Consider the following 17,355-nt stretch of genomic DNA (forward strand, 5'->3'; position numbering starts at 1 on the left):
GAGAGGGCTGACTGGGAACAGGATGAGAAGAGTCCGCTCTAGGGGGCTGGGATGGTTCCCTGGAAAGAAAGGAAGGAAACTCTAGTGGAGGAAAGACGGATGCCCCATCCCCACTCCCGGCAGGCAAGCCCACCTGAGAAGAGGGACCAGAGCATGCCAGTGCCTCCCGGCCTCCAGACAGTACCGGCCCTGAGCTGTTGAGGGCCAAAGCACCAAGGGGAAGGAACAGGTCAAGAGGAAGGTCAGGCTCAGGACTCAGTCTGCCCAGGAGGAGGCTGAGCAGAGGCAGTCAAGTGCTCTGACGTGGTAGAGACAGAATGCTCTCTAGGGACCCCAGTCTCCTCCCCAATGCATCCCAGAGCCTGAAAATCCAAAACCATGGGAATCAGATGAGAAGATGCCAGCAGAGGGGTAGGAGATGGACCCCTGGCCAGATGGGCAGGGGACGCAAGAAGCTTCAACTCAAGAGAAAGGACCTCATCATCCTGTTCACATCGGTGAAGAGCAAACTCCTGGAGAACCTAGATGAGGTGGAGGACCTAGCTAGGGATGGACGTCTGGACCCCAGGGACCCCCCCTGCCTGTCCAAAGATCGGCTCCTATTTTTAGAAGCAGAAGGGGACTGCCCCAAGCCAGAACCCAACAGGGCGTCTTCTATAATAATTATAGGATAAGACATCGATCTCAGATCTGACCGCCTCAGATCCAAAGGCAAATGAGGATCTGAACGCTTGGATCCCATGTGACTCGGATCTGAGGAAGCCGGAGCCGGATTTGTGGCTGGTCCTAATCTGGCCAGATCCAAAGGCCTCGATCCGGAGGCCATGGATCTGGGAGTAGATGCCCACGACCTCAGATCTGAGGGCCTTGGCAGCGGAAGCCCTGGACCCGGAGGGAGAGTCGTGGGACCAAGAGCTGAGGAAATTGGATCCAACAGAGCCGAGGCTGGGCTCTGCCAGATTACTTTTGAATAATACTTCTAAAAAGAGGTGTATTTTTTTTCCAAAACTGGTGGTCATTCTCAATGGGTTATCTGGAGCTGTACCATCTTTATAGCATAACAGTGGTCTACTCAAATCTTTAACTGAGTTCCATGCCTCAACATCACATCTTTTATAACCCCCGACACAGAATCTAGCCATCATATCAAATTTATGTTTATTAAATTCTGTGTCAGATGACAAAATTCTACAAACTTTTAAAAATTGAGATTTGGGTATATTATGAATAACATGCCCAAGGTGGCAACTTGTAGTACGCGATAAGGTGTCAAATTGGGGATACTTATGACAAACACTACTCTCTAATGTTCCATCTTCTAGTACTTTAATATCTACATCCAAAAATGTGATATTACTAAGATTATACGGCACAGTAAATGTGATTCCTCATTTGTTTTCGTTAAGAAATTCAGCAAATTCGGTCAAGTATATCAAGTCTGAATTCCAGACCATCCCAACAGTCATCCAGATATCTACGCCAAATATCAACTGCATCCAAAAATAGATTACGACTATAATCACCCCTTTTTACAATTATTATTCAAAAGTATTGGAGTATATTAATGTCAGGTAACAAACTAAGTGAGATCATACCACCTAGGTGTTTGTTTTCTTATCGTAGAGGTAAACTTTTGGAAACTAGAAATCTTATCCAAGTTAAGAAAAACGTGCTTTAGATGGGAAGATTCTCAAAGGATGTCAACCATGTTGACACTGTTCAATGTGTAAATATGCAGCTAAGAAAACCACAAAAGTCCTCGTAGTGGTGTGAAACTATAGAATAAAATATCTGATAGCCAATAAAATATCCAAAGTCACGACCAGAAAAACATAAAAACTTTAATATAGAAACACACAATAAAATGGTCAACCGCTTTCGTCCTTACAACTAGAAAGTCCCCCTGTGTCCTTCAATGGTTGTACTGAGTGCTCGTAAACACGCTGTTTTACCTTACTACATATGTAGCTAAGACTAAACAGTTTGCAACTAAAAATGTTCCACGGGTGTATAATATTTATGTATTTGGGAACTGCAGCTCTGACTGAGTTATTTATCTTGACACACGAACTTGTTCTGCATTCTATATTGGACAGACCATGTCCTTTTAGGACTACAATTTCAGAACGAGTGATATCAGGAACAGACACTTGTCCAGTGTATTATATAAACACACACTGAAAGATTCTATGGCTAAATTTACATTTACTGTTATTGATAAGCTAGGGTACTGCAGGGTTAACAATTCTGTGTGGCATGGCATTCTAAATTAAAAAGAGAAGGCATGGATTATTAGGTCAGGGAGATTGTTTTCATCTGGTTTAAATGAATATTTGTAATTAGTAAATGGGAATTAAATAAGTATTTGAAGGATGTGAATTTATAACACTATAGAAGTCAGTTGTTGCTGAAACCTGTCTGTATGTTACCATCTTATAGATGAGAAGGATTTAAATCAAATAAAAGGATTTGGTTGAATTTATTATGACCTTGGTGTGTGCTGGCGATTTTTGATTTTGCATTTTGGTTTTGGGCCGTTGTACCTTGCCGTACATGCAAAGTTTTAGTGGAGGATCTTGGTAAATCTAAATTTAACATCATGTCCAAGCACTGACTCAACTCCACTCCATCTTTAGGGTCCACTGAAGAATACTAATGTGATACCTTGCAAAGCAGAACCACATAAATCATGCATGTCGTAAGTTCCAGAGTTTTGAGACACGTGGTCATCAAAGAACTGAAATGGAAGAACAAAGTCATCATGCATCAAATAGGCAAACTCCTGTCTAAAGGAAGACTAACCTTGCAAACTAGAGTCCAGTGAGCAACTTATTAATGTGAGGCTGTGCAACAGCTGCATCTAAGGATTTGCAGTGGTCATCTTAATCACTGTGGACTGGAAGACCCCCACATGAGGATCCCATGCAAAAATCAGTTTCTCTACAATCATGTAACCTGTTGTCCAGGTAAGAAGACACTGTGATGCGTGCAACATCTGGTTCACTGTAACAGCTGCAATACATTCTGTAATATCCTGGGAGCTGAGATGAGTCCAAAAAGTAGCACCTGGAACTGGGAGTGACTACCCTGTACCTGAAAGCAAAGGAACCTCCTTCACTCCTTGACTATCTTGATTTGAAGGTAGGCATCTTGGAGGGTGAAACAGCACATCTAACTTCCTTTTGAAGAGGAAGAACTAAATGCACAGTGACCATCTCAAACTTTTTCTTTGGCATGAACTTACTGAGGCCAATGAAACACAGAACTAACCTAAGGTACTTGGTCTTTTGGGAACTAAACAATAATCTAGAACTGTAGCTGTGCGCACTCTGATCTGGCAAGTGGCTCATTTTAACAGAAGGCTCAAAACTTCAAGCTTCACTGATCACTTCTGATGGGACTGGAAATTAGAGAGAGTAAGACTGGTTATTGAGACTTAAATGGGATTTTATAGTCACTGGATATACTGTACAAATCCATCCATTCTAAATGATGGCCATTCATGATGACGGAGGGACACATGAGACAACAAACTGCCTCCAGAGCTGGACAGTCCTTGGAGATACTGCTGCTGTTGCCTGGAATGCAGAGCCGAAAATTCTTACCTGCTGTACCCCTAAGACTGGTAACCATGATACCATTAGCTGGGCTGACAATTCTTACCTTTATTGTACATTCCTTCTGGAAGTTACTACCACACCCATGCTGACGTTTTCCATACTGCTGAACCCTCTGATGTTGCTGGCCATGCCTATACCACAGCAGACAAGTATTCTTGTGTGTCAGTCAAACCTCCCCCCCCAGCATATTGCACTGACAATACCACACTTCAAAATAAAAATGTGCATAAGAGACCTGGGAACACTGGGTTCACAACTCCCCTCCTTTCTTACCAAGTAACACTCTCTAAAGAACATCAATCAGATCAAAAGAGGTTACTGTACACTTGTATTCAACAATGATCAGATCAATTATAGAATACAATGCCCACTTTGGGATGTACCTCACCAGACATTTGAAACAGATGGAAAGACCATAGAGGTTCCTAATATAGAAGATCTTGGGCTTAAAATCCCTAAGGTACTAGAAAGACTGCCCCTCTTTTGTGTTTTGTAGGCTACTCATGGGAGACCTGTGACTTACACTGCTAGCAATCAAGCACCCAGCAGTCCAGGATCTCTTGTACCTTCATAAATCAAACAGTCCTACAAATACCAGGACCTGCTTCAGTAAGAAGCTTCTTCCACAAATCCAGGCAATTACATGCCCATAAGTCTGACCAGCCTCTTACAGAAAGCCATGGAAAGACTTATCATGCAACTAATCAGTAAGGACATATATTGATATATAAAGCGTACAAACACTAGACTTGTCTCACTTTGGATTTGTCAAGGGCAGGTCATGCTTGCTCAACTTGGTGGACTTTTCTGAAAAGGTAACCAAAGCAATGGATTGAAGGTAAACGGTACACACTGCATAACTTGACCTGGCCAAAGCTTGTGGCACAATACCCCACTCAGGCATAACAGATGAGCTAAATAAATAGAATAAACTCCTATGTCGTCCACTGGATTGCAAACTGGCTCACAGATAGAATACATGAGATCGAAAGTAAGGGAATATACCTCCACAAAAGGACCAGTCACCACTGGAGTCCCCCCAGGGTTCTGTGCTTTGACCTCTCCTGTTTGGAATTTACTTCTCTGAAATAAAAGCCAATACCAAAGGGCTTGGGCTGATTACATCTGAAGATGACTGCAAGCTAAGAGTAGACACTAAATCCCCAAATGACTTAGCCATTCTGCAGGAAGTTTTGTCCCAAATAAATAACTAGTGCAAAAAATGCATTATCTTATCCTTTGCAAAGTCATCTATCCTGAGAACTACCACAATGACAATACACTCTTAAGAGCTCACCCAGTTACTCAGATTTGGGAACTTAAGTGGACAAAGACCTAACTTTCAACTGTACTCACCGTTATAAGAAGGTATTTCCCTTAGTTTACAAGCTGTGTAATACAGATTGCGTCTAGATCTAGGGATGCCATTGTCCCTTTTCACTGAGCCCTCATACACCAGTTACAGAGTAGAAATGCCCCCTTTGGCATGTATCTGTCTAGACAGATACATGCCCCCTTTTGCATGTATCTGTCTAGACACGTGCAACTGGAATACCAACAGCAATACCTTATTAAAAGGATACAAGGTCTAAACAGTATGTCCTACGTGGACTGACTCAAAGGCCTGCCATTATACTTGGTATCCTGCAGACTACTAACAGTAGGGTTACCACCTGTCCCACTTTATGAGGACAGTCCTCTTCTGGGCAGTTGTGTCCCTGACAAAAATTGTAAAATGCAATGTCCTGCAGATTTTTTAGGAAAAATTTTTTCCTATATTTTTGTATATAGTTGTTAAAAACAGTTATTCTGTATCTAAAATACCTAAATGTTATAAGAAACAGAATAAGCAACTAAAATGCTACAAGAATAAGCTTTTATTTAGGCAAAAAATGTAAGTTCTATCCTTTGTACTGACCATGGGTATGTGTCACCCTGTGAAATCTGATGTTTGTACCAAAAATGTCCCACTTTCGCCATTTGAAAAGGTGGCAACCCTAACTAGCAGATTACCTATATCTAGCATACATGGCATCTTCCAGCTTGATACTAATGAATTTACTGCACATCAGCAAGTCAAATGGCATCAGAAATACTTGGATCTAGGTATCTGAACCTGTTTTGCAACATCAACACAGTTTGGAGGGACAGTTATATCTCACAGAGGATACCCACTGCTCTGGAATGGACTCCCCATCTACATAAAACAAAGCTCATCCCTGTCCATACTAAAGAGCATCTTTGGTAGGAAACAGAAAACGTACCCTAGGACTCCACCCCCCCCCCCGTACTTCTAATGGACAGAGGCAGCTCATAAATATTTCATACCATCTGTCCGTCCCCTCAAAATATCTATGACATGATCCTAGCTATTCTCACTAGGGGATAATATGTAATTACTGACCAAGGGATACGTAAGGCCAATCTAACACCAAATGAGTAGGTTAATTTAAGCACCAAAAGGTAAACTGTTTAGCCTTAAAATGGCCTGCAAGGGTAGCTAGCCTAGCACTTACTATGAACTTGTAAATAAAACAAGGTGAAGAGACAAATTTGTTACTCAGTCTCCTCCTCCTCCTCTGAAATAGATGTTCTCTGCAGATAAACATGTGATGCACTTCATTCCTTCAAACAGCTCCTGTAAAACTGAACATTTCATAACTTCATCCTAGCGTGACTGGCACAGCCCTCCTCGAGAAGGGAGCTATAGTCTAGGGCAGGAACTGGCATAATGGTTACAATCTTAAACTTTACATTATTCCAATGTTCTATTCAAATGTTCAACTTTTTCTCCAAACTAGAGGAAATTTTCTCTCTCTGTTCTACAGCATATTAGTGAAGTGAGTGCTCGTCACTCAGAAATTAGAGAGCTTTGTTGGCAGCTTCGTCTTCAAGCCAACAGTTTTCCTGGTTTATAAGCCTGTGAAAATATTAAATGTATTTTGAAGCAAGCAGCTTCAAAATTGTGATTTTTTATGACTGAATGGCTGCATGTGATTTGCTGATGCCACTCATTTAAACTGAGTGCTTAGTTGTGTCATTTTAATGAGGCCTTTTTATAGGATTTTTATATTATAGGATATTTTTTAGGATGCTTTCTCCAGAGTGGTTAATGAAGTGGAGGAGATATCTTATCACCAGACAAGGGCAACGAAGGTCATGACTGTCTCAAGGGTCCACGTACCTCAACAAAGGTGTTACAGATGCTACATGCAAGTTTCTTTACTATCAGACAATGTTCTAGTATAGGATTAAGGCTACACACACTAAACCACTGCCATTCTAAGAAATGAAGTAGGCCACGCCAGGGGACACACTTTCCTATATTTTCAGGTGGCCAGACTGAAATGTTAATACTTATGGCAGTATTTCATACAATCATAGCCAATAACTAGAGATCAAAATCAAACCTTGTATCTGTGAGGTAAAGACCTTAACCATTATACCACACACTGGTTTCATAATTTATGAGCCACATGAACAGTGTGATTATTTAAAAGCAAACCTTGGACCTCAATCCTGACATTTATTGTGGAAAATTTCCCAAGTGTGTGAGTAGAAGAAAAGAACTGGTTGTCTCAGAGACTAGGCACATTCGTCTTCAGTGGAGGATGACTTTATGACACATGCACAGTCATACCATGAATGTACGAGTTATAGAGGACAGCTGAAGAGACAGAAAGAATGGAAGGATACCCCAAATGAAGTGTCTTCGAGTAAGGTCTATGAGGTCAGATAAAGTATAGTTGTATAAGTAAATTTGCCATAACAGCAGATCTTTGAATAATCATTGCTGCAGTAGCCTTACTATGAGTTAAGTCCATCACATAGCCAGCCAGCCAGCTTCCAAAGCTTCAAGGTCCCTTCCATGCACCCAAACAACTATTCAACTCAAGTTGAGCTGAAGACAAAGTACGGTATGGGTGCCAAGTCCTTCAGAACTTTTATGCCAACTAAGAGAGGTAGGCTAGAGCCCTAAAAAGGTCAATACTAGGAAACAAAGTCCACAGCCTGGCAACAAAAACATACAAAAATAAGGGGGATGAGGGGAGGGAGTCACTACTGAAGCAGTGATCATTCAAACATCTGCCAAGGATAGTTTACTTCCACAGCTGTACTATGTTCATTATTTGATTACTGCTGCAGTAGCCTTAGCTACAGAAGTAGATTACCATGGCTTAGTCTGAATGGGAGGAAGAAGGATAAGGCTTCCAGGAACCCTTGGAGGATAGTCTTGGCAAAGCCTGTCCCAAACATACACAATGAATAATTTGCATTGTTTTATAAAGGTATGCACAGAGGACCAAGTTGCTGCTTCTAGAATACTTCTCAAATCCAGCCCTTTCCAAAAAAATTCACAGATGAAGCCAAAGCCCTTGTATACTGAGTCTTGATCTTGGCTGGAATTGCCTTGCTGCGGTGGGTTTAATACAAGGTAATGGCATGAGACAACTATCTGGAAATAGTCTGCTTTGACACAGTACTTCATTCTTCCCTTCACAGGAAAAAAAAACTGACTGGAGTTTCTGAAAGATTTTGCTCTGTCAGGATAGTACTTGGCTGTCTGTGGACATCCAAGCTATGAAGTATCCATTCTCCTTTGTTTTTAGGATCTGTTAGGAATTTTGAGAGATGGACAGTTTGGTTCAAAGTAAACCTGAATGCCACTTTAGATACAAATGAAGGGTTAGTTAAGGAAATCCTGTCTTTGTGGAAAATTAGAACAACTTGGATACTCTTCTTGCAAAGGTCAGGGCAATCAGTAATACTGATTTCCATGTTAAGAAGTACAAGTCAATGTGATTAGCAAGAGCTAATCTTAGAGCTAGTCTTTCCAAAACAAAATTAAAATCCCAAGGCGAAGCCACCAGTTTTCTAGTAAGCTTAGCATGGCTGTTGCAATGGCTTGATGAGCCTAACTGCTTCCCTGGGAACTCATGTCTGCTCTACTGCCCTTCTCCCCAGGGAACTATGTTAGTGTGCAGTCACTCACTGCACCCCACCCCTCCCAGATGGGCGTACCCATCTTCCCACACCAGCTGTGTCAGACAACCAAGCCCTTAAATGAACTCTCGCACCTGCCCATAGTCAAGACCAACTCTCTATAACAATTTAGCATACATCTCAACCTCTTAGTGGCAGAAATATGGACAAAGCCAAATACAGTGGTGGGGGGGAGGCCAAAAATCAGGGGCAGATTTTAGCTACTCGTCTTATAAACTTGTAAATTTGCTAAGAAAACATTCTGCATTAGCATGCATTTTCTAAATGTTATGACGTTTGAAACTCATGCCTGCCATTATTTAGTGAATTCAATCCTCAATGATTTGGCAGAAAAATGTAAATTTTATGCAAAAAAGAGAACAAAAATACTGGACAGTCTGGGAAATTCTGAGCAGTTGCAAGGTATGCAATGCAGGTGGCAAAATAAATAAAAAAGGAGGATAATGGGGACAAGATCTACAGACATTCTTTTACACAATGCCAAAACGATCACAGGGGATGTACACAATACTAACAATTTTACATTTGTTTACCAAGGAAGTCTGACTATGTAGGAACCCTTTTTTGGTGGAGGCTTCAGCAAAGTTATCCTACGTTGTACATTTTAAAAACAAGATAATGAAATGAACAGAGATAACTGTAAGATACATGTTGCATGCTACACAAAAAGAAAATGAACAAGTTACCAATGACAAGGCATGATCAAACGTAGTTTTAGAAAATGTCTAAAGATTGGGAATGAACGTTTTACGGCAAAGGCAGCTATCATACTATGTAGGAGTAGTACAGTTACTCAGTAAGTGAAAATTGTTCTACAGAACTATAAATATCCAAGGTATGAATCAATGCAGGTGCAGGACAGAAATGTTGCATGCAGTTACAACAGTGATGCAGAGGAGTAAATAGATACTAGCAGTCAGCTGGGGATGCAGTATACAGGAGACATTATAATGCAATATTACAGAAGGGGCAGGCTCATCCTTCAACTTCTAAAGACTTTCTTGGATGGAAAGCCCCTTAGTGGCAGACAGAAAAGATAAGAAGGCCTGCTGAAGGATGCATCACAAAATAAAATGAGAACATACTTAGGAAAGATCAAGAGTTCCTATAAATATGTTTATGCATTTTATTTCCAATATATGATACCTACTCTGATAAGAAGAGGATATTGCATTTCTTCTAAATTTTGCCCACATTAAAACCACCTACAATTATAGCTATTAGCCCACAGAAGTACAGTAATTACAGGCACTTACTTACCTCGCCATCTCTTGGTAGAGGGGGAAAATGGAAGAACAAAGACTGACCCAAAGACACTGTCTGGATTGGACTGTCAAGGTTTTCACTTTTGAAGAGCTTCACCTGTAAAACAGAAAGCAAACACAAATGTGTTATATAAAGAGGCATGCCATTTGTTTCGTTAGTCTACCTGCAGAATAATAAAACTGCCAATGTTTTCTTCAGAACGATTACCAAAAAAAGATATATTAATTTTGGTTAACTAATTAAAGATAATATTCCAAACAGACCTTTCACTGTAGAAAAATGAACTGTCGCATTCATTTGCTGGGCAGCTAATGTAAGCATATTTATTTATAGTCAAAGTTTCATCAACTCATATTCAAAGTATCAATATTCGCTATTCATAAACCATTACAAAACAAGACAGATGTTGCTTTCTTATCAAGCTGTGTGATTCTCTGATGTACTGCTACTTTCATATTAAAATAAATTAAACTGAAATATATTTCTTCAGTTATAATGCTGCATTCAATAGTCTGCTACTAAAACTGGTGCTTAAATGACACGGATTTCATCTAACACCTACTCATTGACAGAAGTGATTTTTTTAATAAATAATAATCAGATCCATACTTTTTATTTTACTACAAGGCTCACTACTCAGAACAAATAACTAAACAGTTCACCCAGTAACTAAACAAGAAAAAAGAGAGTAAAAAAACTAGGAAAGCAGAACTGTAATGCAGCCAATCAACACTGAGATTCTGCTTACAAGTGCAACATAGCAGCATATGACATACAAATGACCATAACCTCAAGGAGGACTTCTCCAGGCCTTGACGGCAGAAAGATCTATGACTGGAGGCAGAGACTGGACCCCCACACAAACGTGTTTGTTAAAGAGATTTTCAGGTTTGACAGCATTCTGTGCGTCCCCCGGATCACCAGTGACATCACAGTTAAACAATGACAGCATAGGAATGGAGAGTGCACAACTGTAAACAAAACAAGATTAATGAATTATTTTGAATGGACTTTCATTCAACTATCACAGTGAAATATCAAATTCAAAACTTAATTCAGGAGGTGCGAGGGAAGTTAAGTGAGCATGTGAAAGCAACTGATCTACTGGCACTTGAAGAAATTTAAATGACTGCAAGAGTGCCATGTGTGTAAAAATAAGCTAAAAATACATTACGATGGGCAGAACTTCCTGAATTTATCACAGTCAAAGAGATATGTACCCAATCATGAATTGTGTGTGTGTGTGTGTGTAACCAATTATGAATTGTGTGTGTGTGTGTGTGTGTGTGTGTGTGTGTGTGTGTAAGTAGCTGCCTTACTGTTACTGGAGCACAGTTAATCATCTGTCATTAAGATAAAGGGGGTGGATTCATCTACAAAAGTATTGGCACAATTTTTCCACTTAATCCCAGTCAAAACATTTGAAGTATACCTTGTTAAAAAGATGTAATCTCAGGGGAAGAACAGTCTATGTGTGAAAACAATTCTACTGTCACGATCAAAGATAAATGATCAGTGAGGGTGGTAGGGCACATCTATGAAACAAGATGACTATTGGGAAATTTTTTTCACTTGTTTACTTTCAAACAAATCAGATTAATCAAGCTGTGATGGAAACTCTGCTTATTACTACATTGGCTCTCCTGAAAACTGTATACATCTTGACCTTCTAGAAGCTCTTTAAGCAGTGAAACATCTGTCTGATGCATTGTTCAACCAAGTGAAGTTTATACAAGTTTGGTCATGCAACAGAATGAGAAAGTAAAGTTGTGTACACTTACCATAAATGTAGATGTTCTTCATGTTTCACTGTTGCAGTCATCACTTGTGGGTTTATCCCTGCTGGGTAGCCCTCGGCCGGCCCAAACACCAGAGTAAAGATTTCCCTCCTGTTTCGGCTGCGGGTCGCCTGGGACTGACGTCAGGTCATCAGTGGTATAAAATAGGTCAGCCGACACCATTACATCAGTTTTTCTTGCCCCAATCTATAGCAGCCTTATCCAGAAGGCCTGAGGAAGGACAACCTGGGGATGCCCATAGGCATAAATAGTTGTGAAGGAAACAGAGAGAAACAGAGGGGGAGGAGGGAGGGAAAATAGGACTTCAACAGTGAATACACTGGAAGATCTACATTTATGGTAAGTGTACACAATTGTACTATGTTCTTGGTGTTTCACTGTTGAAGTCCTGAATGCAGGGTGGATAGTAGAAGGGAAGGAAGAGTAGAACAGGAAAGGAGTGTTCTACGTAGGGCTTAGCATGCCCTACAGAACTGTAGAGGCAAAGCCTGCCTGGGTTTTGGAGAAAAGAGGCAAGAGGTAGTGCTTGGTAAAGGTGTGGACGGAAGTCCAAGTGGCAGCTGCTAGGATGTCCTTGGTAGGGACTCCTCTGAGGAAGGCTGTGGAAGTAGATGCTGCCCTAGTTGGGTGGTTTCGGACTGACTTGGGAGGAATTTTCCCATGGAAATGGTAGCAGAAATGGCTACAGTTGGATATCCATTTAGAAATTGTCTGCTTGGTAATAGGTTTCCCCTCTGCCCCTGGGGCGAAGCAGACCAGGAGCTGGTCAGTCTTTGAGATACTTGGTTCTACCCAGATAGCATCTAAGCTGTCTGTGCTCATCTAGTGAATGAAGGATTCTTTTCCCCCTGTTTTGAGGGTTAGGAAAGAAGGTGGGAAGATGTAAAGCCCGATTCAATGTTACGTCAGACACCACCTTACGCATAAAGGAGGAGTTAGTTCTGACAGACACCCTGTTTGCATGGAAGATAATGAAGGGTTCAATGGCCATGAGTGCCTGCAGCTCAGAAACCTTCCTAGCTGAGGTTATGGCCAGCAAGAAGGCGTTCTTCCAAGAGAGGTGTTTTAGTTCTGCTGAGGTGGCTGGTTCAAAGGGAGGTAAGGTCAATTTTTCCAAGACATAGTTCAAGTCCCAGGCAGGAGTGGGTGGCCTCCTAGGTGGCCTGATGTGAGATACCCTTCTAAGGAATTGTTTTAGCAGGGAGTGGGACAACAAAGGCTGCTCTGTATGGGCATGGGCAGAGATAGCTGAGGCATGAATTTTGATGGAAGAGTAAGATAATCCTTTCTGCACTAGCTCCGCCAGGTAGTCTAGAGACAGAGCTGCAAGGGAGCTGCTGTTACCCTTAGTTTGGCACCAGGCATCGAATCTTTTCCATTTTGCAGAGTATGATTTCCTGGTGCTGGGCCTCCTGGCCTCCTTAATTATATCTAGACTTTAGATTCAAACAAACGATCCTTATCTAGGGGTGCATTTAGGAGTTTGGATTTGACATGATCAGGGAGAGGTTGCTCTTTCAGCCATGCATGTCTTCTAATAACTGTCCCTGCCACCGCAGTCTTGCTAGAGGTTTCTAGGGCACGGTATCCACAGTGGAGGGAATGCTGGAGTATAAGAGCTCCCCTTAGCTCTCTGGAAGCTGGACTGTCTGGCAAGGAGAAAATGTTTTGCTTTAAAAGTTCCAAGATATGTTGCTGATATTTTAGCATATGGAACTGGCAGTTTAGAGCTCTAATAGCTAAGGTAGCAGAGGTGCATAATTTTTTACCCCATCTGTCCAGAGCTCTACTATCCTTGTCAGAAGGAATAGGGTTTTTGGAGGAACTGGCCTTAGTTCCTTTGGGTACCTGGGTGATGACCTCTGCATCTGCTGCAGGATTTTTAAGTATTTGTGGGTGTCTGGCACCCTCTAATACCTGTCAGGTTTTCTAGGTGCGGGAGGCAGTGCATCAGGTGTGAGGCTAGACTCCATAAAAACATCCTCCACCACATCCAAAATGGGAGAGATGGCTACGGGTTTGTGCTGGGGAAGGTCTGGAAACTCTCTCAGCCTCTTCTTAGACTGGGGATAATCCTGAGCTTCCCAATGGAAATGTTCCCTAAGGATGTGCAAGGTCGCTCCAAAGGATACGTCCTCGCGGGGGGGTGCAGATGGGATGGATTTCTCTGCATCAGAATCTTCAAAGATGGTAAGGGGTTGTTGTCCATTGTCTGAATCCAAAAAGTTAGTTTCTTCTGAGTCCACTTCTGATAGAATTTCTGGGGAAATGTCCCTTTTTCTTTTAGCAGGGGTAGTCTGACTACCTCTGATGAGTGATAAGATCCTCAGCCATCTTGAAAAGCTGTTGTGATTGAGCAGGTTGGGTTTGAGGAAGATGGCGGCTAGGGATTGTTTTTCTGGGAGTGGTTCTGCTTATAGGTCTCAGTGTTTCAATGGGCCTGGGTGCAGATGTAGCGGGCGGAGTGGTCGTCAATCTTTGTCTTGGCTCGGTTATCCGAAAGGCCTCCTCAGAAGCCGGTGCCTGTAGAGCGGCTCCGGACCCAACTGTGGGGCTGACAACTGAAAACTCGGCAGATGTATTCTGATCTGGTGGCATACCAGACTCCCAATGGGTCTCGGTAGAGACCTGTGGCGGTATAGTGGCAAGTATCAGGGGCTGCATAGGCACCTCACTGAATTCTGCTGTACTGCTGGCTGGCTTCAAGGCTGAGCCGTCTGAAGGCCTAACTATGTGGTCTGTCCCTTTCTTTATCCATTCTCTTTCTGGGGATATCCACTGTAAGCTGACTGACGCATGCCATATCATACTGTGAAGAACGGTTTCGGAAATATCTAGCTACTAATTCTGCTCTACAGCAGATGGTCCTAGCGTTAAAAAGAGCGCAGAAACAACATCCGAGGACGTCACGGTCTGGGCCTAAACAGGTGACACAAGTTATGGAAGTCTTGGTGTGGCATTTGTTTTCCACAGTGGAGACAATTATTTACTTTTTTGGACATCGGTTAGTGCAAGAAAAAGATCTCCAATGGGGTACTTTGCTTTAGTTATTGTCTGGCAGTGGTGGACCAACACACATGCAGACTGCTTCTGTTTTGGGCTTCATGGCAAGAAAGACTGATGTTATGGCATCGGCTACCCTGTTTTATACCACTGATGACCTGACGTCAGTCCCAGGCGACCTGCAGTCTACATTGGAGGGACAATCTTTACTCTGGTATTTGGGGTGGCCGAAGGCTACCCAGCAGGGATAAACCACAAGTGATGACTGCAACAGTGAAACACGAAGAACATCTGTGATCTTGTGTTTGTTTAATACGTTCCTGATTAATACTGAAATGTTGTTAATGATTAGACAAGTCTACCAGTGAGAGCTCTGTTACCTACATTTTTGTCTATACTAACGTGAAGTTATCTAGTGAATACTTATTTGACAGTAGACCATGTTGTTCTAACTAAAGAAGTAATCTGCAGTCACGCAGTGTATATAGTTGTGAACCATACCATACAATGGTTAGCAAAGTATTTGGCAGAGGAAGGGACACATTATTCATGAGATCACATACGCACTATGTCTTACATTACAAATATAAAAAATTAGCATATTAATACTACATAATGATTAAAAAAAGACAGCACATATGTAGAACTTGTGATGTCCTTCCATTCACTGCTGCAATGGAAATGGAATATAGTCTGCAAGGCAACATGACATCCAGTCAGAATACCAAGGCTTTTAGGTTGCCATAGGGTATGCCGTATGTCACTAGTATTCTCCTCGTGTGGCGTAGGTCATAAAAGGGACATCTGGGCATACCTTCCTCAGAACTTCTTTGCCGCCAGTCCGAACACCATACTTTTATCAGTCTAATCGTCCAAGTTGTCGTGTTGTCCTGGTGTACCTTGGCTCACAATACGTGCCCCGTTACGGTGTTTTTTCTTGTTTTGGATGCTTATAAATAATTTGTGGTTGATATCATCCAGTAGGGGAAAATACAACTGTGAGAGACAAATTCCCCTTAAGGATCGCCACGGACAGTATTTGTTTGGCTTGGGGGCTGCTCATGACCATACATATTGCAGTATTTGTCAGGCTTTTGTCCTTATAATGGTCAGAAGTTGCCTTTCCTTACTCAAAATTTATCTAGAAAATCAGCATCTTAAATGCTTAGCTCGGGACTTGATGGAAAGTGCTCCTAGGCCTGAAGTACAATTGCCAACGAAGAGGAAGGCCAAGATTGCTAGGCTGAATTCTTCGGCTGCTCCTCCTTTATTGGACATCTCTCTCGAAGCTGATGAAGGCCCAGAGGTTCACCCAGTTCCACAGTCGGATTCTTCTGCTGTGACCGGTTCAGAGACCGGTATGGATTCGGCTGTTCGCAGATCCTCAGAGGCTTTGCAGGTGTCTTTCACAGACGTTCAGGGGGAACCACGGTTTGTGATTACAGATGGGCCTAGGGGTATTCTGCAGATCTTAGTGAAGGAGGCAGTGCCAACTAGAATTGTGGAGTTCAGTCCAACCTTTGGGCCTTCTACCTTTCATAAGGCATATGTCCATTTAAAAAATTAACAGAAAACAAAGCATTTATCTCCTGCTCCCAAAGACCCTCAGAGTGATTGTCAGAATTTTACTCAGGGCCTATTTAAGGCCCTTATGGCTCTGAAACCACCTGAGGGGAGTCTCTGTTCCATCTCCTTCTTGGTCGTCTTTCCCTTCCAAAAGGGTTACAGGTCAGGATTCCTCGAACGGAAAAGTAGATTTTTATGAGGACTCCTTGGCCTACTCCACACAGATTCTTTCTCCTTTAGACTAGGACTACGGCTCCGAGGAGGAGGAATCCACCAGTTCAGACTCTCCCTGTTGAGATCTATTTTGGGGATACCATTGTAAGGATGGATTATTTCAAATGAGATTACTCTCAGGTGTCTGATGTGCACAAGAGATACCATGAGCTCCTTCAGATGGATTCCCCTAAACCCTCAGCTATACCTCCTGTTTTGCCTGCCTTCTTGGATGTCTTTTCCTCTGCTTCCAAGGCTCCAGATTCCTAATCCACTGTTCCCAAGAAACCTGACCATTTCTATATGGTGCCAGAGGACTGCAAACACACGTGTCCTTCTGCTGATCCCTCTGTAGTTTCTGCGGCTTCTGTTAAGCTTTTCAAACTACTTAGCTGACATTCCTGCTTCTGAGGTCAAGACTTCTGCCTCGTCTCTGTTGAGGGCTTCGTCTCAGGTAGTTAGACAGTCAAATGAGTGCAGTTATGATTCAGCAGATGCTTCTTCCAAAGCTGCAGCTTCTGGTTCTGTGCTGAGGAGATATTCCTGGTTACATCTTCAACCTTTGCCTGATGACATTAAGGCTAAGCTGATGGAAGTCCCTCTACTGCTGCTGCAAATATGTTCAGGTCCCTACTGGAGAAAGGTAAGGAGATGCAGAATCTGAAACATATTTTTGTTTCTCCGTTCCTAAGTTTCAAATGAATTATCCATCCAAGTCTGCCTTTGTTCATAGGCAGTCTCGACCACAGCAAAAAAATAAGAGAGGATGTAACAGAGTTCAAGCCCACTCAGAGTACTCGTGCTCAGAAGCAGCCCTTTGTGACATACCAGGACCTGTCTGACTACCACTCTCTTCCCACTCACGTTCCTCTTTCTCTTCGTCT

General features: G+C 42.2%; 1 protein-coding gene across 2 annotated transcripts in view; it reads right to left on the reverse strand.

The window, feature by feature from the left end:
- Positions 1–17,355, reverse strand: part of LOC122816397 (nodal modulator 1-like) — an 877,949-nt gene that overhangs the window by 113,225 nt on the left and 747,369 nt on the right. For both annotated transcript variants that reach the window (XM_044089153.1, XM_044089155.1), the window contains exon 28: positions 9,885–9,986. In XM_044089153.1, coding sequence (XP_043945088.1) covers positions 9,885–9,986 — 102 coding nt within the window. The remainder of the gene's footprint in view (positions 1–9,884; positions 9,987–17,355) is intronic.

Source organism: Protopterus annectens, chromosome 12.part0, assembly GCF_019279795.1.
Source record: "Protopterus annectens isolate FY-2018-M chromosome 12.part0, PAN1.0, whole genome shotgun sequence".
Lineage (NCBI taxonomy): Eukaryota > Metazoa > Chordata > Ceratodontiformes > Protopteridae > Protopterus > Protopterus annectens.